This window comes from Dromaius novaehollandiae, chromosome 4 (genome assembly GCF_036370855.1).
Source record: "Dromaius novaehollandiae isolate bDroNov1 chromosome 4, bDroNov1.hap1, whole genome shotgun sequence".
NCBI classification, from domain to species: Eukaryota; Metazoa; Chordata; class Aves; order Casuariiformes; family Dromaiidae; genus Dromaius; species Dromaius novaehollandiae.
Window position 1 is genome coordinate 13087385 of NC_088101.1, and position 14934 is coordinate 13102318.

The 14934-nt window shown below is 45.6% G+C and overlaps 1 protein-coding gene across 1 annotated transcript in view; it reads left to right on the forward strand.

The window, feature by feature from the left end:
* The first annotated feature begins 665 nt into the window (after positions 1-665).
* Positions 666-14934, forward strand: part of FRAS1 (Fraser extracellular matrix complex subunit 1) — a 194287-nt gene continuing 180018 nt past the window's right edge. The window contains exons 1-2 of the mRNA XM_064510451.1: positions 666-844; positions 4962-4993. Of these exons, the coding sequence (XP_064366521.1) occupies positions 766-844; positions 4962-4993 (111 nt within the window). The 5' untranslated portion in view covers positions 666-765. The remainder of the gene's footprint in view (positions 845-4961; positions 4994-14934) is intronic.

A 14934-nucleotide genomic window follows, 5' to 3' on the forward strand; every position in this document is an offset into this window, starting at 1 on the left:
ACAGTGTGTCCCTTTCAGTTATGTCTCCCAGGCAGAAGTGGCATCCAAATAGTACTTAAGAGCTTCAAAAGGAAGCAAAGCTTCAGCAATGATGGTTTCTTAATTCCAGCCTGTGAATTTTGTTGGCTGCCTGACCAGAGTCAAGCCACCAAAAGGCTACCCAAACATGTTTGCTTGGCCAACCTTAAACTATGACAATGTGGTGGTTTTGATGCAGGTGGAAGGGCTTGCGGATGGACCGCAGTCCACACTGAGCGACACCACGGCAGGCAGAAGCTGAGGGCGAAGAGGAGAGGCCCGACTCGGCTGCGGCTGTGCTGAGGGGCACGGGCAGTTGGTGGTGCTCCTCGTCGCTGCAAGACGGGACGCTGGAGATGCGAGACGATCCAAGTGGATGGCCGCTCGGGTAAGCGCCTGTGTGCTGCAAGAGCGTTTTTGGTGGGGTCTGGACCCCAAACGCACTGCGGTCGAGCTCGCTGGGGTATGCGGGGGGAGAAGCGAGGCGGAGGGGGTGGGCGGGAGCCCCCGCCGCGGCGGGAGGCAGCCGGCGGTGTGCGGCCGGGGGCGGGCTGGGCTCGGTGGGCGGGCGGGGGACGGCGCTTTGCGGCGCCGAGCCGAGCCGAGCAGAGGGGAGCCCCCGCCGCCGGCGCTTTGTCCGCCCGAGCGGCGGCGGCGGCGGAGGGGAAAGTTTCTGGCGGCGGAAGGGGCCGGCGGCACCTGCCCGCCCGCCGCCGGGGTTCGGCTGCTCTCCCTCGCCGCGGGGCCATGGGCGCCCCGGCCGCCGCCTGGGTGCCGCTGTGCCTCCTCTGCGCGGCGCTGGCCGCCGCGCCGCCGCCAGCCGCAGGTGAGTCCCGCGCCGGGCCCCGTCCCGCCGGCGCGGAGGGAGGAGAAGCCGCCCCGGGGTTTCGGCCCCGGCGTGGGGGGTGGGGTGGGGTGGGGGCGCCCCCCGCCATTTTGGCGGCTTGGCCACAGGCGGGCGCGCCTCGCGGCGGGGGCGCGCGCCGACCGTTGGCGACCGTTGGGGGGGGGGGGGGGGCTCGCGTGCCCCCCGCGCGCTGCTCTGAGGGACGGAGCCGCCGCTGAGGGGAAGCGGCCGGGCTGTGCCGGGCCGGGCCGTCCCTCCCCGGCCGGGGCCCAGGGCCCCGGCGCTGCGAGGGGAGGGGAGGGGGCTGCCGTGGGGTTGTTTCTCGCCCCCGCGCCGCGGCGCTTGGGCACCTGCGGGTGCTCGAGGGCGAGGCGGTGTTCAACACCCAGGACGGGGCGGCGGGAGTTGAGGCGGCTGTAAGGAGCGCGTCCTGTTCGCGGCACGCCGGCGCTGCTGCGGCGTGGACGGACGGGGGCTTTGGGGAGAGGGGAGCGAGGACAGCCGAAGGTCGGGGAGCTGGGGTTACGGGGGTGTTGGGTGATGGGCTTTGCCTAGCGCGTGGGACCCGCTCTCAGGAATGGAAGGGGTGAGGGGGAGGCTTGGGACAGCGGTCAGCCCCCTGGGAAGCTGAGAGTAGGGTTTTCAGAAGAGGCTTTTTGTCTTGGATCCTTTTTTCTGGAGAAATGCTGAGCTTCTGGTGCCTGCACTTCATATCGGCTGGGATGAGCTCTGCTGCTGACTGAGCTCAGCCCCTCTCTTGTTTCCCTGGCCCTTTCCCATCCTGTGCTATTTGATGCAGCTGTGCTGCTCTTTTACCCTTTAATGCCACTGTTGATTTCCCCACCTTGTGCTGGTGGTCATGAGGGTGAGGCTGCTTGCCCATGAGACCTCTAGATGAAAAATGGGGTACAAGCTTGTACTCTGCCTGCTGAAGCAGCCCTGGTGGTGATAGCAGCAGTTTTGGGAAGTGGAGGGTAGGTAGCAGTCATCACCTTGCACCTCTGAAGAGAGCCGAGAGTTAAAACTTCATGTTGTGTGTATGTTGTGCTAAGTATAGCTAAGCTGTAGAGCATAATTCTTTTGTTACTAAAAAAAAAAAAAACCCTTATGGACAGACTTGTAAAAGGTGCCAAGTTTTATATGGTCTTGCACTGACTGTCAGAGAGCATGGGGTAAGATTATCAAATGTGTGAATTAGGGGGTAGGCTTGTGGCTGGACTTGTGCTCTTAGGGGCTTTACTTAAGTTTCATTTTGACAATATAATGCTTGGTGGTTAGGACCTTATGTGATGGGCTCCCCAAATACTGCCCCTGCTGTAACTCCGTGTGTGTCTCTTGCTATAGTTTTGGTGAATAAAAGTAGTTATTAGTTAGAAATAGCCATGTGGGAGTCGAGGCATTGTCAGATATGAATTTAGGAGATTTACTCGTGGGGCTGTTGCTTATGAGACTCGTCGTCATCTTTAAAAGAAGCCAACCCAAAATTGGGGAAAGCACCCCGCCAAGCTCCTGCGTCCAGGATGGACACCACAAAATAACAAGGCGAAAGGTTTGAGGATTTCTCCCCAAGCTTGTTCAATATGTGGAAGGGAATGTTTTGTTTTGAGGAAATCTCTTTCAGGTGGGCTTTGCAAACGATGGCTCATCACCCAAGTGCCTTGGAACTGCATGCAATGCCTGCTAACTAGAATGGAAAGCAAGGCTGTGTTAATGTGCACTGCGTGATGTCTTGGGGCTCACTCAGAACAAAGCCTTTGTGTGTGATGGTTCAGCACTAGGAATGATGGCGGGGAGCTAAAATGTACTTGAAAATGAGGATTTTGAGTTGTACAGAGCGAGGTTAGATCCTAGTATCCCGCTTAATTTGTGAGAGTTAACCACATCTTTGCTTTAAAGAAGAGAGGAAGAAGGAGACTTTCTGCTTGCCTTGTAGTTATGTAGAGGTTGGGGTGAGCCTGTCCCTACAGAGTGCAGTGCTGGGAGCAGGTTGTAGAGCTGAGAAAGATTTGGAGGTTTCTCACCCCTGTTGCTGCCTGGGCCATCTGTGGTGGCCTGGTCCCTGCTCTGTGCTGCACTGTGGAGGTGAGGGGCTTGTTGGCACAGGACACTGATCATTTTGAGTTGTTTCTTGCAATGTGTTACAATGCCTAGTGCAAAGGAGCTGTAGATTTAATGATAGCCTCTTGAAGTAAAGGTAGGAAGTGCTAGTTTTTATTGTTAATTTTTCCGTTAGCTTTTTGAGGTCTCTAAATATGGAGGGCTTAGATACAGTAATTCACTTCAAGATCTCAAATAATTGTTTTGGCACTTCTAAGGGACTGCAGGTGTTAAAGTTGGAAGAAAAATGGCAGTGAGCTGTTTTCAAGAGTAAAACCGTTGAGCTGTTTGCTTTTCTTAATCCACTGATGTTAAGTGCTGTTTTCTGATGTTTCTCAGAACAGTGTAGGATATATTGTGTTTTGCACTGGATTATGAGGTGCAACTGTATGATGACCCTTGAAGCTGTTGTGCCTTCTCAAAAGAAGGGTGTGGGAGATGGAAGGAGAAGGTGTGTGTGACAAAATAAGTGCAGTAACTTTAAGTCAGGAAAAGGTACTGTAAAATTCCCCCCTCCCCCAACATAATTGTCTTGAAAAACCAAGGAAATAAATGAATGGGCAGTTACTGACTCTGACTCTCAGTTGCATTCAAATCCCTTTGCACTGCCATTAAAACGAAGAGCTCCCTTGCCAAGTATGAAGTGGTTAACTTTATGGTTGAGACCCACTGGGGGTGCTACGAAGGGACCTGTTCAGAAGTCAGAATGAAACCCACTGTTTGGGCATTTAGCCCCTCCCCTGTACTCAGACTGCATGAGCAGGGCTTAACTAGTTTCCTGTCAATGATGGGAAAGGCACCTGCTGAGTTTGAAGGAAGCTTGTCTGGGATGTGGTCCCTTACCTTCTCAGCAAGGGAAAGTAGTTCCTGATGGTGTCTGCAGTCTCCTGTAGCTGAACTAAAGATGAGCTTGAAGGAGGAGCTCTTGATTCGAAGCAGTGTAGTTGCAAGGCTTTCTGTACGAATTTGTCTAGTCTGCTTCCATGGGAAATGCCACTTTTCTCAACAAGGAGCTTCTCTTAGTTCTCTGGGTGGTCCCTTAAGGTTACTTTTCCTGTGTTCTTTACTTTTCATTTTTGAGTTTCTTGGGTTGCTTTTGATTTCACATTCTTGTCACATTTTCAGTGGACAGATATATAAGGTTCTTAGAGAAGAGCTGTTTCCCAGAAAATCAATGAAGGAACTGTCATTGAACTTATTCATGTTTTAGTTCCAACCTTTTATTTGATTTATTGAAGTAGAATATATAAATCATGTTTGAATGGATGTACAGCTCTGTCACTTGCTTGGAGAACCTTTCCCTCAGCTGGCAGTGTCAATGATTAGGCTTGGATGTCATATGGGGGAGTCTTGTGAACCCGTCAGTGGGTGAAATGTGACTCGTTTGCACATACTGTGATTTAGGAGCAGGAATGCATGCTGGCTTTTCTCCTAGTGATTACTTTTTATGTGGGTATTCATGCACTTATTTGTTTCTCGTGTTAATGGTAGAAGGATTTATAGGAGTTTGGAGAAGAGACTACTCTCTAGCAGGCAGTTTAAATGCTGTGTAATCTTGCCTTTTTTAAGTGTCATTTTGCCCTTGAATAGCTGTGGCTTCCCTTTATTTCAGTGAGAGCTTGCTGCATGAATCGAAGTTGAAACACAATTGTAAGCTATGTCTTACATGTGTGTTGTAAGAATTGCTATCTTATCAAGAGGTAGCCTTTGTGGCACTGCAGGGGGAGAATGCAGGTGGCACCAGGTGTCTAAATTCTTCACCCACCTGAGAGGCTGTTTAGAGAGTGTGTAAGATGATTGTAGGTTGATATTTCACCTCTTCAGAGTGTACCTTTCTGCCTTCTTCATGCCACTCTGCAAGCATTTGCCTATTTCAGACAGTCCCTGACAATGCAGTCTGAAGGCTGCCAAACATCACCCTGCTGCATGAAAAATGCATTTGTTGTGTCACTGGCAGGTGTATTGCTACTAACCACCCGTTTTCTGTTTTGTCCCACAGGTGCCTGTGTCTACCAAGGCCTGTTGTTTGAGGTAGGTAAGCTTGAAGAGGGTGTGCTGGGGAAAGTGTTTGACCAAGAAGGTGCTCCTGAGCTTTCAAGCTTGACCTCGAGAGCTGGGTTCCTAGCTTCGTCACCTCAGCCACCAGGGGCCATCAATTCAGAGCAGGGTATGTTGCTGCAAGCCTTCAGCCCACCAGGAAACAGCAGCAGCATACTTCTGTTGCCTTCAGGGGGGTCAGCAATTCTCCTTGGACCTTTGACCCAACCACTGCCCTACTTGGTACAACTCTGCCTGCTTCTCAGTGGGGCTCCTTTGTTGTCCAGTGTCCAAAAAGGCATGTGGGGTTTTAAGGTTCCTGGAAGCCATGTGAATCATGAGTGCACAGTCCTTGGCTGGGTAGGTAGTGTTTTGTAAAATGTCTTAGCAATACTGTGGCATGTCCTGCAGTTTTGACCTAAACTAACAAGATAAGGTATTGATGACAAGAATTTAACACTTTCAGTTGATTATAGCAAAACTGTTGTGCCTTGACTCTCTTTTTAAACCCAATGTAATTTCTTCCATAGTCTTCCTGTTTTCATGCCTGTATTCTGAGTATTTTTTTAAATTGGAAAAACCTGTCTCTTCTGTAAGCTGTGTTTTGTTCTGTAACACTTCCCTGCCTTGGTTAAGTACTCTGGGGTAAAAGGAAATGGCTGAGCAACTTGCTCTTCTGCAGTGCTTTTGTACCTGACTCCTATTTGGGAGCAGGTTTTCTCTGTTATTCATTACTGTAGTCTGGAAAGCAACATGCAGCATCTGTCTGAAAGAGCCTAGGATTTTTGTTTCCCTTAGAGCTCCAACCTAAACATTAGATCTTGAAGTTTTTCTACCCAAAGGAGGGAATGCAGAGGATAGCTGGAGGTGCATGTCTTTGGAGGATGGTGTAGGGGGAAGGTGGGCCAAGACTGAATGTGTTAGTTTCCATTAATAAAGCATCACAATATTTTAAAGGAGTTGGAAAGCTTTGTCTTTGCAGTTTATTACAGTTGATGAAGCCATGTAGGTAGTTCTCTCAGTAAGGGCAGTAACACTGCTGAAGGGTTATCAAGTGAGGCGATACATCTGTGTCACTACTTGATATTGGCATGTTGTATGTGCTAATTTTTTTGGCCTTCTGTGGTTTCTTTGTGTTCTGTTCTTTTTTCCCCTTTCCGTGCTTCTGTGTGTTTGAACTGCTAGTGCAGATCTAAATGATACCTTTCAGCAACATCTGTATTTAAAGACTATGCGAATATCTGGATTAGATGTATCCTGTTCAAAGAATTTGCTTGCAGTATCCTTGATTTCCTCTTTATCTCCATATTCAGTAAGATTAAGTTTTTATTAAGAAACCACTTCTGTAACTGTACTAGTTATCAGCTGTACAAAAGAACTTACCTGCTGTGAAATGAGAGCAAATGCAATATTAATGCAGGTATATAGTTGATACTTTCAGTGGAATTAGTTTTAACAATTCAAGCTTGTCACTCTTATAACAAGCTCCTGTCCTATCTTTTGTTAATTATAATGCCTGAAGATTTGCCTGCTTTCTGATCTCTATGATATTTGCTGTGGGAATGGGCCTTCCATTGCTCTCTCTGGGAGTATTTCAGCATTTCTTTGTGTTTCATGTGCACTAATGTACCAGCTTTGGTCTTGATTACTCTTCAGAGTTGAATATACTTCAAAGGATGGGCTCTGCAGCTTGGGCTAGCAATCTCAGGACAGATACTAAATTCCTGTCCTTGCGACTCTGGTGGAGGGGAGGAAAAAATCCACATGCAGTGCACTAAACCTTTGGGCTAGGTACATCTGCTGTAATGCTGCTTCACTGTTTTTTTGACTGTTTTCCCTTAAAAAAAAAAAACTACACAGAAACATGGAAATTACAGACAGAAAAGAGCCTTTGTGTTTCATCCTTTGGCTGTGGTCCCTACAGTGGTACTGGAGCTGGCTTGATTAAGCATGGTAGAAACCACACATTAGAGGTAGCACATTAGTGAGTTAAAGCTGCTTAATGCTCGTAGCTTGGTGCATTTGGCTGTGATAGAGCTTAAGAACTCACATTACCTTTGCAGAAAGCCACTGTCTCAAAGGTCAGTTCTGAAGGGAAAGATGACAAAAAGAGCAGTCCTGCCCCCATCTTGGTCTCAGTTTTTTGGGAGAAGATGGGAGTTTAGGTGGAAAGAAAGTTTTCAGAGTGACTAATGTGGAGTGAGTTGTGAAGAACTGGAAAATAGTATGAAACTGAGATGGAGTTGATCGTGGGAGTGATGTTTAGGGGCCAAACTTCTGGTATGTGAACCAGTGCTGACTTTAAGGGGGTGGGCAACACTTACCAAGAGAAAATAAGCAGTTGGCAGGGCATGGCTACAGAGGGCTGTTGTCATGCCACTCATTTGGGCATTGTCTGAGATCTTTTATTTCTGGTCTAAAGGGAGGTTAATTAAAGTATGAGTGTTCAGTGTGTATTTTATTACTGTAAGTTGCAGGCAGGGGTCTTGGCCATTTGTGCTGCTGAATTGCCTCCCTGTGGAGCTGCATTGCGGCGTGCCTCCTCAGAGCTGGGTGCTACAATGCAAAACAGCACTTTTGAGATCAGCAGAAGTACTCATAGGCCCTCACTTAAGGGTCTTTGGATTGGGGCTTTGAAGTGTCAGGAATGATTAACAGCTTTTGCCAGGGATTATTTTGGTGTAGCTTTGACTTTAAAAATACTTATGTGGAAAAAGACATAAGACGTTTCTGTTAGATAGTGATGTTCCCATACAGTTACAGTGCAGAAGAACTAGGAAGAGAACAAGTGTCAGCTTCTGTGCTGGCATTTGGTTTTGTTTGCATCATCCTCCCTGCCTGTGGCAGTTCAGGTGCATGCTCACAAAGAGAAGAGCTTGGCAGCATCAGTGCAGAAGGGAAACTTTAGAAGATGAAGAGCAGTGGTTTGCTCTTCTGCATTCCTCCAGAACCTCAGTTCACTGTGAGACAAAGGAGGTGTGTTATTTCTTCAACAGCAGAATGAATGTGGTGTTAGTGGTCACTGAACTCAGATGGTGATAGCAATAATTTGCATATGTCTGGTGGTAGCAAGAAAGAGAGACCACTTCTCTAAAGGCAAAGAGTGGGGGAGAGCCAAGTGGTGTCATCAGGATGTTGCTGGGCTCTTGTCCTCTGTGTTTTGTTTCCTTGTTCTGTGTGAAAGGTTGGCAGCAGTCTTGCTATCTGCTCTGTTTGCTTGGAGCCTTGTGCCCAGCCTGTGCCCAACTGCTTGTGATGTAGATCACCAATAACATCTATGAGCCACTACAGACTTCAGCCTGCTGTGGGAGTGCAAATATAAATTTCTGCCCACCTTTTCCAGGCAGCTTAGGTCTTAGCATCATTTTTCTTCTCCAGTGGAGGGAGTGAACAGAGCTGAATGGGTTGGAATGGATTTGTGACCAGCCTTTTTGAAGCTGGTAGCCAGGAGGCCCAGGGGACGTAAGATCCCAGGGTGTACTCTGTTGAACAAGTCATCTAGATGTATTGAGATTTCTGTCTGAGCACTTGTAACAGGAAACTTTCAGGAATGTAAGGTAACCAGTAAATGAGGAAATGTAATGTATGTGCCGGTTTCTTATCTGCCTAGTGGCAGTGAACCCACTTAGTGCTATGTTAATGCGTAAGCCATTTGCAGTTTCCTTGGCCTCAGGATGAATGTTGTAATCAACAAACACAAAATCTGAAGATGCAGAGGGAGAAAAAATACATGTGAATCAGTCTGTTACATTAATCTTGGTGCTAGTAAAGCATTACTGCAGCCACCTGACAAATCAAGATTGGGAGCTATTGCCTGATGGCTTCCATCCTGGTACAGTTGCCTGCTGGAGCTGAGGAGAAGGTTCTTATTGCATCACTGGTTTGGGATTCTAGAGGTGTGAGTTGAAATGTCATGTCTGCTACAGTGTCCTCTTGAACACATTTTCCTCTCCTTTCTTTTTAATCCCAGATCAGGAGAAAAGTGGAAGTCTGTTATACCTGTAAGTTCTGTCTGTGTCTTGGTACTTAGCCCCCAGCAGTCTTACCAGAGAGACTGTCTTCACTGGTGGCCTCTTTGCACTTCCTCTGTGTACAGGTGGTGATGGATATGGTGTAGCATCAGTGGTGTGCTCAGAAGGATAATGGTTCAAGGTAGCTCTGGTGGCACTTGTAGCTGGCCTTGTGGGGGGCTTCTGGGTCATTCTTGTAACAGGAGGCCTTTGGGTGTGTGTGTTGAGCTGATGGATGTTTCTGTCTTTGCAAAATTTTCCAAACAGAGGCTGGATTGTTTATGGAATGGGGCAGAAATGATGCTGCTGTGACAAGTTCAGTCCCTTGCAGTTGGGTTTCTTTACCTGTTTGGTAATGTGAAGGCGGCCGCCTTTACTAGAGCCAGGGTTCCCTCCCCAAACCACCACTTAGCCTCCTAGTGCAGCTGATCTTGAACCTGAGCTTTTTGTTGCCTGGGATTTTACTGAAATTTTCTTTGTAAGCCTTTAGTCAAGGTGAGGGATGAGAAGCTGGGTAGGGGAGAGAGAGGAGCAGATGAACAATTATTCCTTCAGAAGACACAAGCTTCTTGCAGATGCAGCAGCTGCAAAAATGACATTTATGACTTGATAGTAGCACCGACAGGAGGAAGCTGTGGTGGTAGCATGGAACAGCGCCACTATCTATGAGTGAGTGTGATAATGATGTTACTTACCAGCTAAATGAAAAAGACAAGATGAAGATGGCTTCATGTTGTGGCTTGACAAAATTGGGCTGCTAAGGTGGCATGGGAGCAGGCTTAGTATTTTTTTTTCCCTAGCCTTCTTCCACTTAGCACTGTGCCAGAACAGTACATGATGACTTTGCTTTGGCTGGGAGTGACAGACCTGAATGGCTGCATCTGTAACCCAGATGTTACCTACACTAGCCTTGTAAGCTTGATTTTTGCTGCAAAAAGCCAGCATGCAAAGGGAGGCTCTGCCCTGGCCCGGGGATGTGTGGGCTCACAAGTATTGCAGCATGATTGAAGGGAAACAGAACTAGGCTCTATGTGGCTGTACATAGCAGTGCTCTAGTTGTTGGGGCTGCCTTTGCCAGACCCCTCTCTGCCATTGACTGTGGTGTGGGTTCAGCTGAGGGTTACAAGATGGAGTAGGGCCCTGATACAGAGCAGCATGGATGTATCTGACTGCAGAATTTGCTGTGAGATTGTTCACTATTGGTACTGGTATGTGCCCAGAGGAGAGCGTGGATGCGGATGCAGGGGGTAATTTTGCTGGGTTAGTGTTTGTATGTGACTTTGAAGTTGCATGTAAAAATTGTCAGTGAACAAATCCCAGTGGTAGGACAAACCTGCAAAATAAGAGTATCATCTCTACAGTCTGTTCCGGAGAGGGAATGTGCCTTCTGGTTGCATTTGCTTACAAACCATTCCCTTGCTGGAAGGGGGAGCGAGATGGCTCTTCTGAATGGCAAGGAGGCATTGAGCTGAAGCTTGCAGCCTCACCTGATGGGTCTTGCCTGGAGTGGCAGCACTGCAGTGTGCCTGTGGCACTAAACACTGCTCACCCTCCCCTCCACCCACTTGAGACATCTGTGGAAACTTCCTCGTCTTAAGGCTTAGAAATGGCTTGTTGCCTTTGTGTTCTGTGCTGTTCAGGGGTTTTCTTAGCATTGCAAGTAGTTGTAGGTGAGCTGTTCCTAGGTTCGTGTAGGAATGCTGGATGCTGAAAGTCTTGCTTTGTGGTACTTGGTTGTCTTGCTTGCTTCTGATGCAAATGGGAGCTCTTAAGTCACTTGAAAAACACTTGGAGCAGAAACCAAACATTGAAGTGCAGTCTATTCAACTGCAACCAAACTGTTTCTTTAACACTGAGGAGAACACTCTACGTCTTGCTTGACTGACTTAGCAGCTCACATATCAAGAGTCAACTTCTGTTCATATATGTCCTGTGAGAGGGGGGGAAAAAACATCGTTTGACTCCTAGCTGTGCTGAGAAGGCTTGCATTCTCCTCTCCTTCACCTCTGAGGGAGTTTTCAGCTTCACACAGCCAGCATAGCTGCTTCCTTTGTTTAGCAAAGGACAAAACAGACTCTTTTAACCTGGATGGTAGTGTAGGTGGGGACGAGACATTCATGCCATAGTGAAGGTGAATGTTTGGGGGAGGTGTTGATGAAGTCTGTCTCTGCCAGCTTGCTTGTGCCAAGAAGAGTTTTCAGCCCTAGGAGAAAGAGAGGAGAATGGGGCTGTGAAATGAGGAGGGACTTGGTTTAAATGGAAGATACGGTTTGATAAATGACAGTAAATGTCTGATGGACGCTCCAGTTAGGAAGGACAAGTTCAGCTGAGCAATCTCCAGTGAACTATTTTATTTTGGCTGTGTTAAAACATGAGTCTAGTTTGCTGCAACAGCTGCTGGTAGCACATGTAGGATGAATTTATGGACTGGGGGACTCTTCGAAGTTTAACAAGACAAATATGGGTCTCTTGTAACGAAATCAAGTGCTGAACAAACCCAGCAGCTTTTTTAAAAGGAAATACATTTTTTTGTGTTGGAGTTTGAATGTAGGCTATAGAGGTAATTAAAAGCTCTAATCTAACTGACAGTAAAGGGTACTGTACTTACACTTCTATGAAATTTTTTTCCTTTTGAAACTGCCTGAAAAAGCTTTGAAGGCAGTTGAAGTGTTTAATTGACTTGAACGTCTTAAAAGAAGAGACCTAGGTTTAGCAATCTGTCAAAAGAGCAGCATACTTGGCAGAAAAGGAAAAACAAATTGACTGTTACAGCTTTTCGGTAGTTATGCTTTTCATCTTTGTGATTCTGCTCTGCAATTAGTTTGTGGTAGGGCTCACAGAAATAAACATCAGATTGACAAATGTGATCTGTTGTATAAATGACTTCCATCAGCTGTATTTCCATCAGACCGTTGATTTCTTGTGTGCATTAATCATGCAACTTAAATAGCTTTCTGTAAACACTTTCAAGGAGCTGAGCAAATGGAGAACACCAGCAAAAGATGGAAAAAACAAAATCAGAAGCATGAAGCTATCTTATGCTGGAGGTAGCCTTTTGCTCAGCTCCAGGAACCTTTCTTACTGAGCCCTGTTTCCATTATTCAGTTAGCTTATTTCAGTGGCTAGTGTATTTGGAGTAGAGAGAAAAAGTGCCAGCTGACAGTTCTGGCGGCAGGACCAGACCTGTTGCTTGGTGTTTTTCTCCCATCTTCTAGTCTGTCTGAAGAAAATGTGGTAGGATTAAAGTATTACTTCTAAAACTTGAAGTTCATGACAATAAACAATTTGAAAAAATCTGATATCACTAACTGCATATAACTTGTTTCATAGAGCAGTGTCTCTGTAAATTAAACAATTATTTTGATTAGCTTAGACATCTTGAAGCTACATGTATGCATTTAATGTTGTTTGAATTCAAAAGGAAGTTTGGTTTTATGCATTTTGAATGGCATTGCTGTTTCTATGTGATGTTATTTGTGCTGAGTCATATGTAAAAGGATAAATGTAATTAGAGAAAGCATTTTTTTCCCAAACTTAAAAAGTAACTCCCACTGGATAGCTTCAATGCTGAGTAAATGAAGTGGCTACTTACAGTAAATGTGAGCAGGCACAGGACACTGTTCTTATTAGGGAAAATATTAAATTAGGGTAACAGAGAACCAACTTTTTTTAAGGGTACAAAGTTAACACTGCAAAATGAGATGACAATCAATGATTTGAAAATTAGCAGGCAAAATCTTCAATTTATGATGGCAAAAATGGATTTTGTAAAACACATGATTTATGTTTCTACTTAGCAAGGGTACATCCTCAGCTCCTCCAGGGAGCAAACCTATGAACTCCTCTTTGTATACGTTGTATGTGTATATAAATCAAACTTTGTAACTGTAAAACTCATAGCACAAATCAGCTTTCTGTACGATGTTCAAATGGATGTTTTACAGAACAGTACATCTTGCCACAAGGGTTCCTCTTTGAGTGCTCTGCAGTCCATGCTTGATTTGCTCTTCTGCTGTCTCCCACTTTCATATGAGTATTAGGGAGCTAATGAGTTACCTGTACTAGAGGTTTGCAAAATCCAGTAGTTTTTTCTGCTGGTACTTGGTGAATATATTCTTATAGCAGTATCAGTCAGATCTCATATCTACATACGATTTTTATTTTTTTGAACAAATGTAGTTAGATGCCTTGACTCTCCTAGGACTTTGTGGTAACTTTTGGTTTCAAGAGTAGTGATGGAAGAACACAAGGGGATCTTAGTGTAGCAGGGGCCTCATTCTGCAGTGCTGTTGGATCATTTACAGCTGCTTAAAGCAAGTGCATGACACTGTATTGTTCTTTCATACAGTGTGTAGGGCTTAATACCCACTTTTTGCTTTGCATGGATATGAATGGAACTGCAGGGTCATAGAAGATAGACCTCACTTCCTATAATTTGTGTGCAGCTAGGGGTTATTAATATTATGAAACATTTCACATAGGAAATACCATTCATTTGAGGCTTTCAGAAAGCTGAGAGAAACTGAAGATCAAAAATTAAAAGAAATCTATTTGCATGATAATTTTTTGAATAAAGCATGGGTTGTATGTGTGTTCCTTTTGTTTCTTTAAATGTGTCAGCATAACTTAGAGGTTTGGGAATAGGCTCTCTCTATCTTTTTTTTTTTTTTTTTGTGGTACCAGGTGAAAGAAGCTTAGAAGTATGATGAAGATTCATCTCCTGAAGATCTAGTGTAATCTTGTCTGTTAATCAGTAAAATTATATCTTTATGGATCAAGGCATACATTTTAATATCATGTAATTCTGCTTTTATCTTCTGTTTTTCATATGGAAAACTTAATGTCACTTTTATGGATTAAAACTATTAAAAATTTTATCAGCAAACACCATGCTAATACTACTGTTGAGGTTTGATATAGTCCAGGCTTTCTCTATTTCGTTATTTAGGGCAACCCTAAAAACAAACTTGTTTTGAATACCAAGTAACACAAAGTTAAAAACCTCAGCACTAGCATCTATTACAATTTTACATCTCAATCTAATATGTTTGACATAGGCTGATTGTCTTCCATATTCTAACTTGCACACTCTCTTTTTTAAGTTGTTTTGTTTTTGCCATTTTTAAAAAGTTCTTTGGCACCCTGGCCTCCTTCCATGACTACTGTTTTTATTTCTAACCTCTGTAACGAGGGTGCGGAGGTTAGCTATTGTCCCTTTCCTTAAATGTTTAGAAGGATCTGCTTAAAGGACTGTACCCCATCAAAGTTGCAGCAGTGCTAAATTATTTTTTACTTAGGCTTTGGACCTGCTGCAAAGCTTGTTGATAGCTGAGCCAGTGACTTTAGATTTTCCTGTTTCAGGGAAGTTCCCACATCACAAATGATCTGAGGGCAGGCAGAAGGGCAAATGCATGGCTACATGCATTTCAATGGCTACATGCTCATTTCAATGAAAAATCCAGAAAATGGCAGAAGTCTTATGCACAAAGGAAGGACATTCATAAAATACAAACAGGTTAGGTAACAGGTGCTTGTACATATGCCATGTGTTCTGTGTTTGATAGCCATGGAGCCAGTAGAGAGGAGCAGGGGTGGGAGTGCAGGCAGAGTGGTTGGGGATGGGCAGCAGTTGAGGTAGGGGGTGCTGAGCTGCTCCTATGTTTGGGGGCAGCTGCTTGTGTCCTACCAGTCTGAGTGAAGCAGCATCTCTCAATTCCCACCATGCTCAGAGCTTGGCAGGAGTTTAGGCTCCAGAGCCCTTGCCTCTAGGAGCAGCAAGTTGCATCTGCTGGGCAGCTTCTAGCCACTGTGAGTGGTGGTACCAACTCCTTTTCTTCAGGTACTGCTCTCTGGCAGTGGTGATGTCCCTTTCTGCAAAACATCTAAGCACTGATGGGGCAAGCTTCTCTGTGTCTAACACTGTAC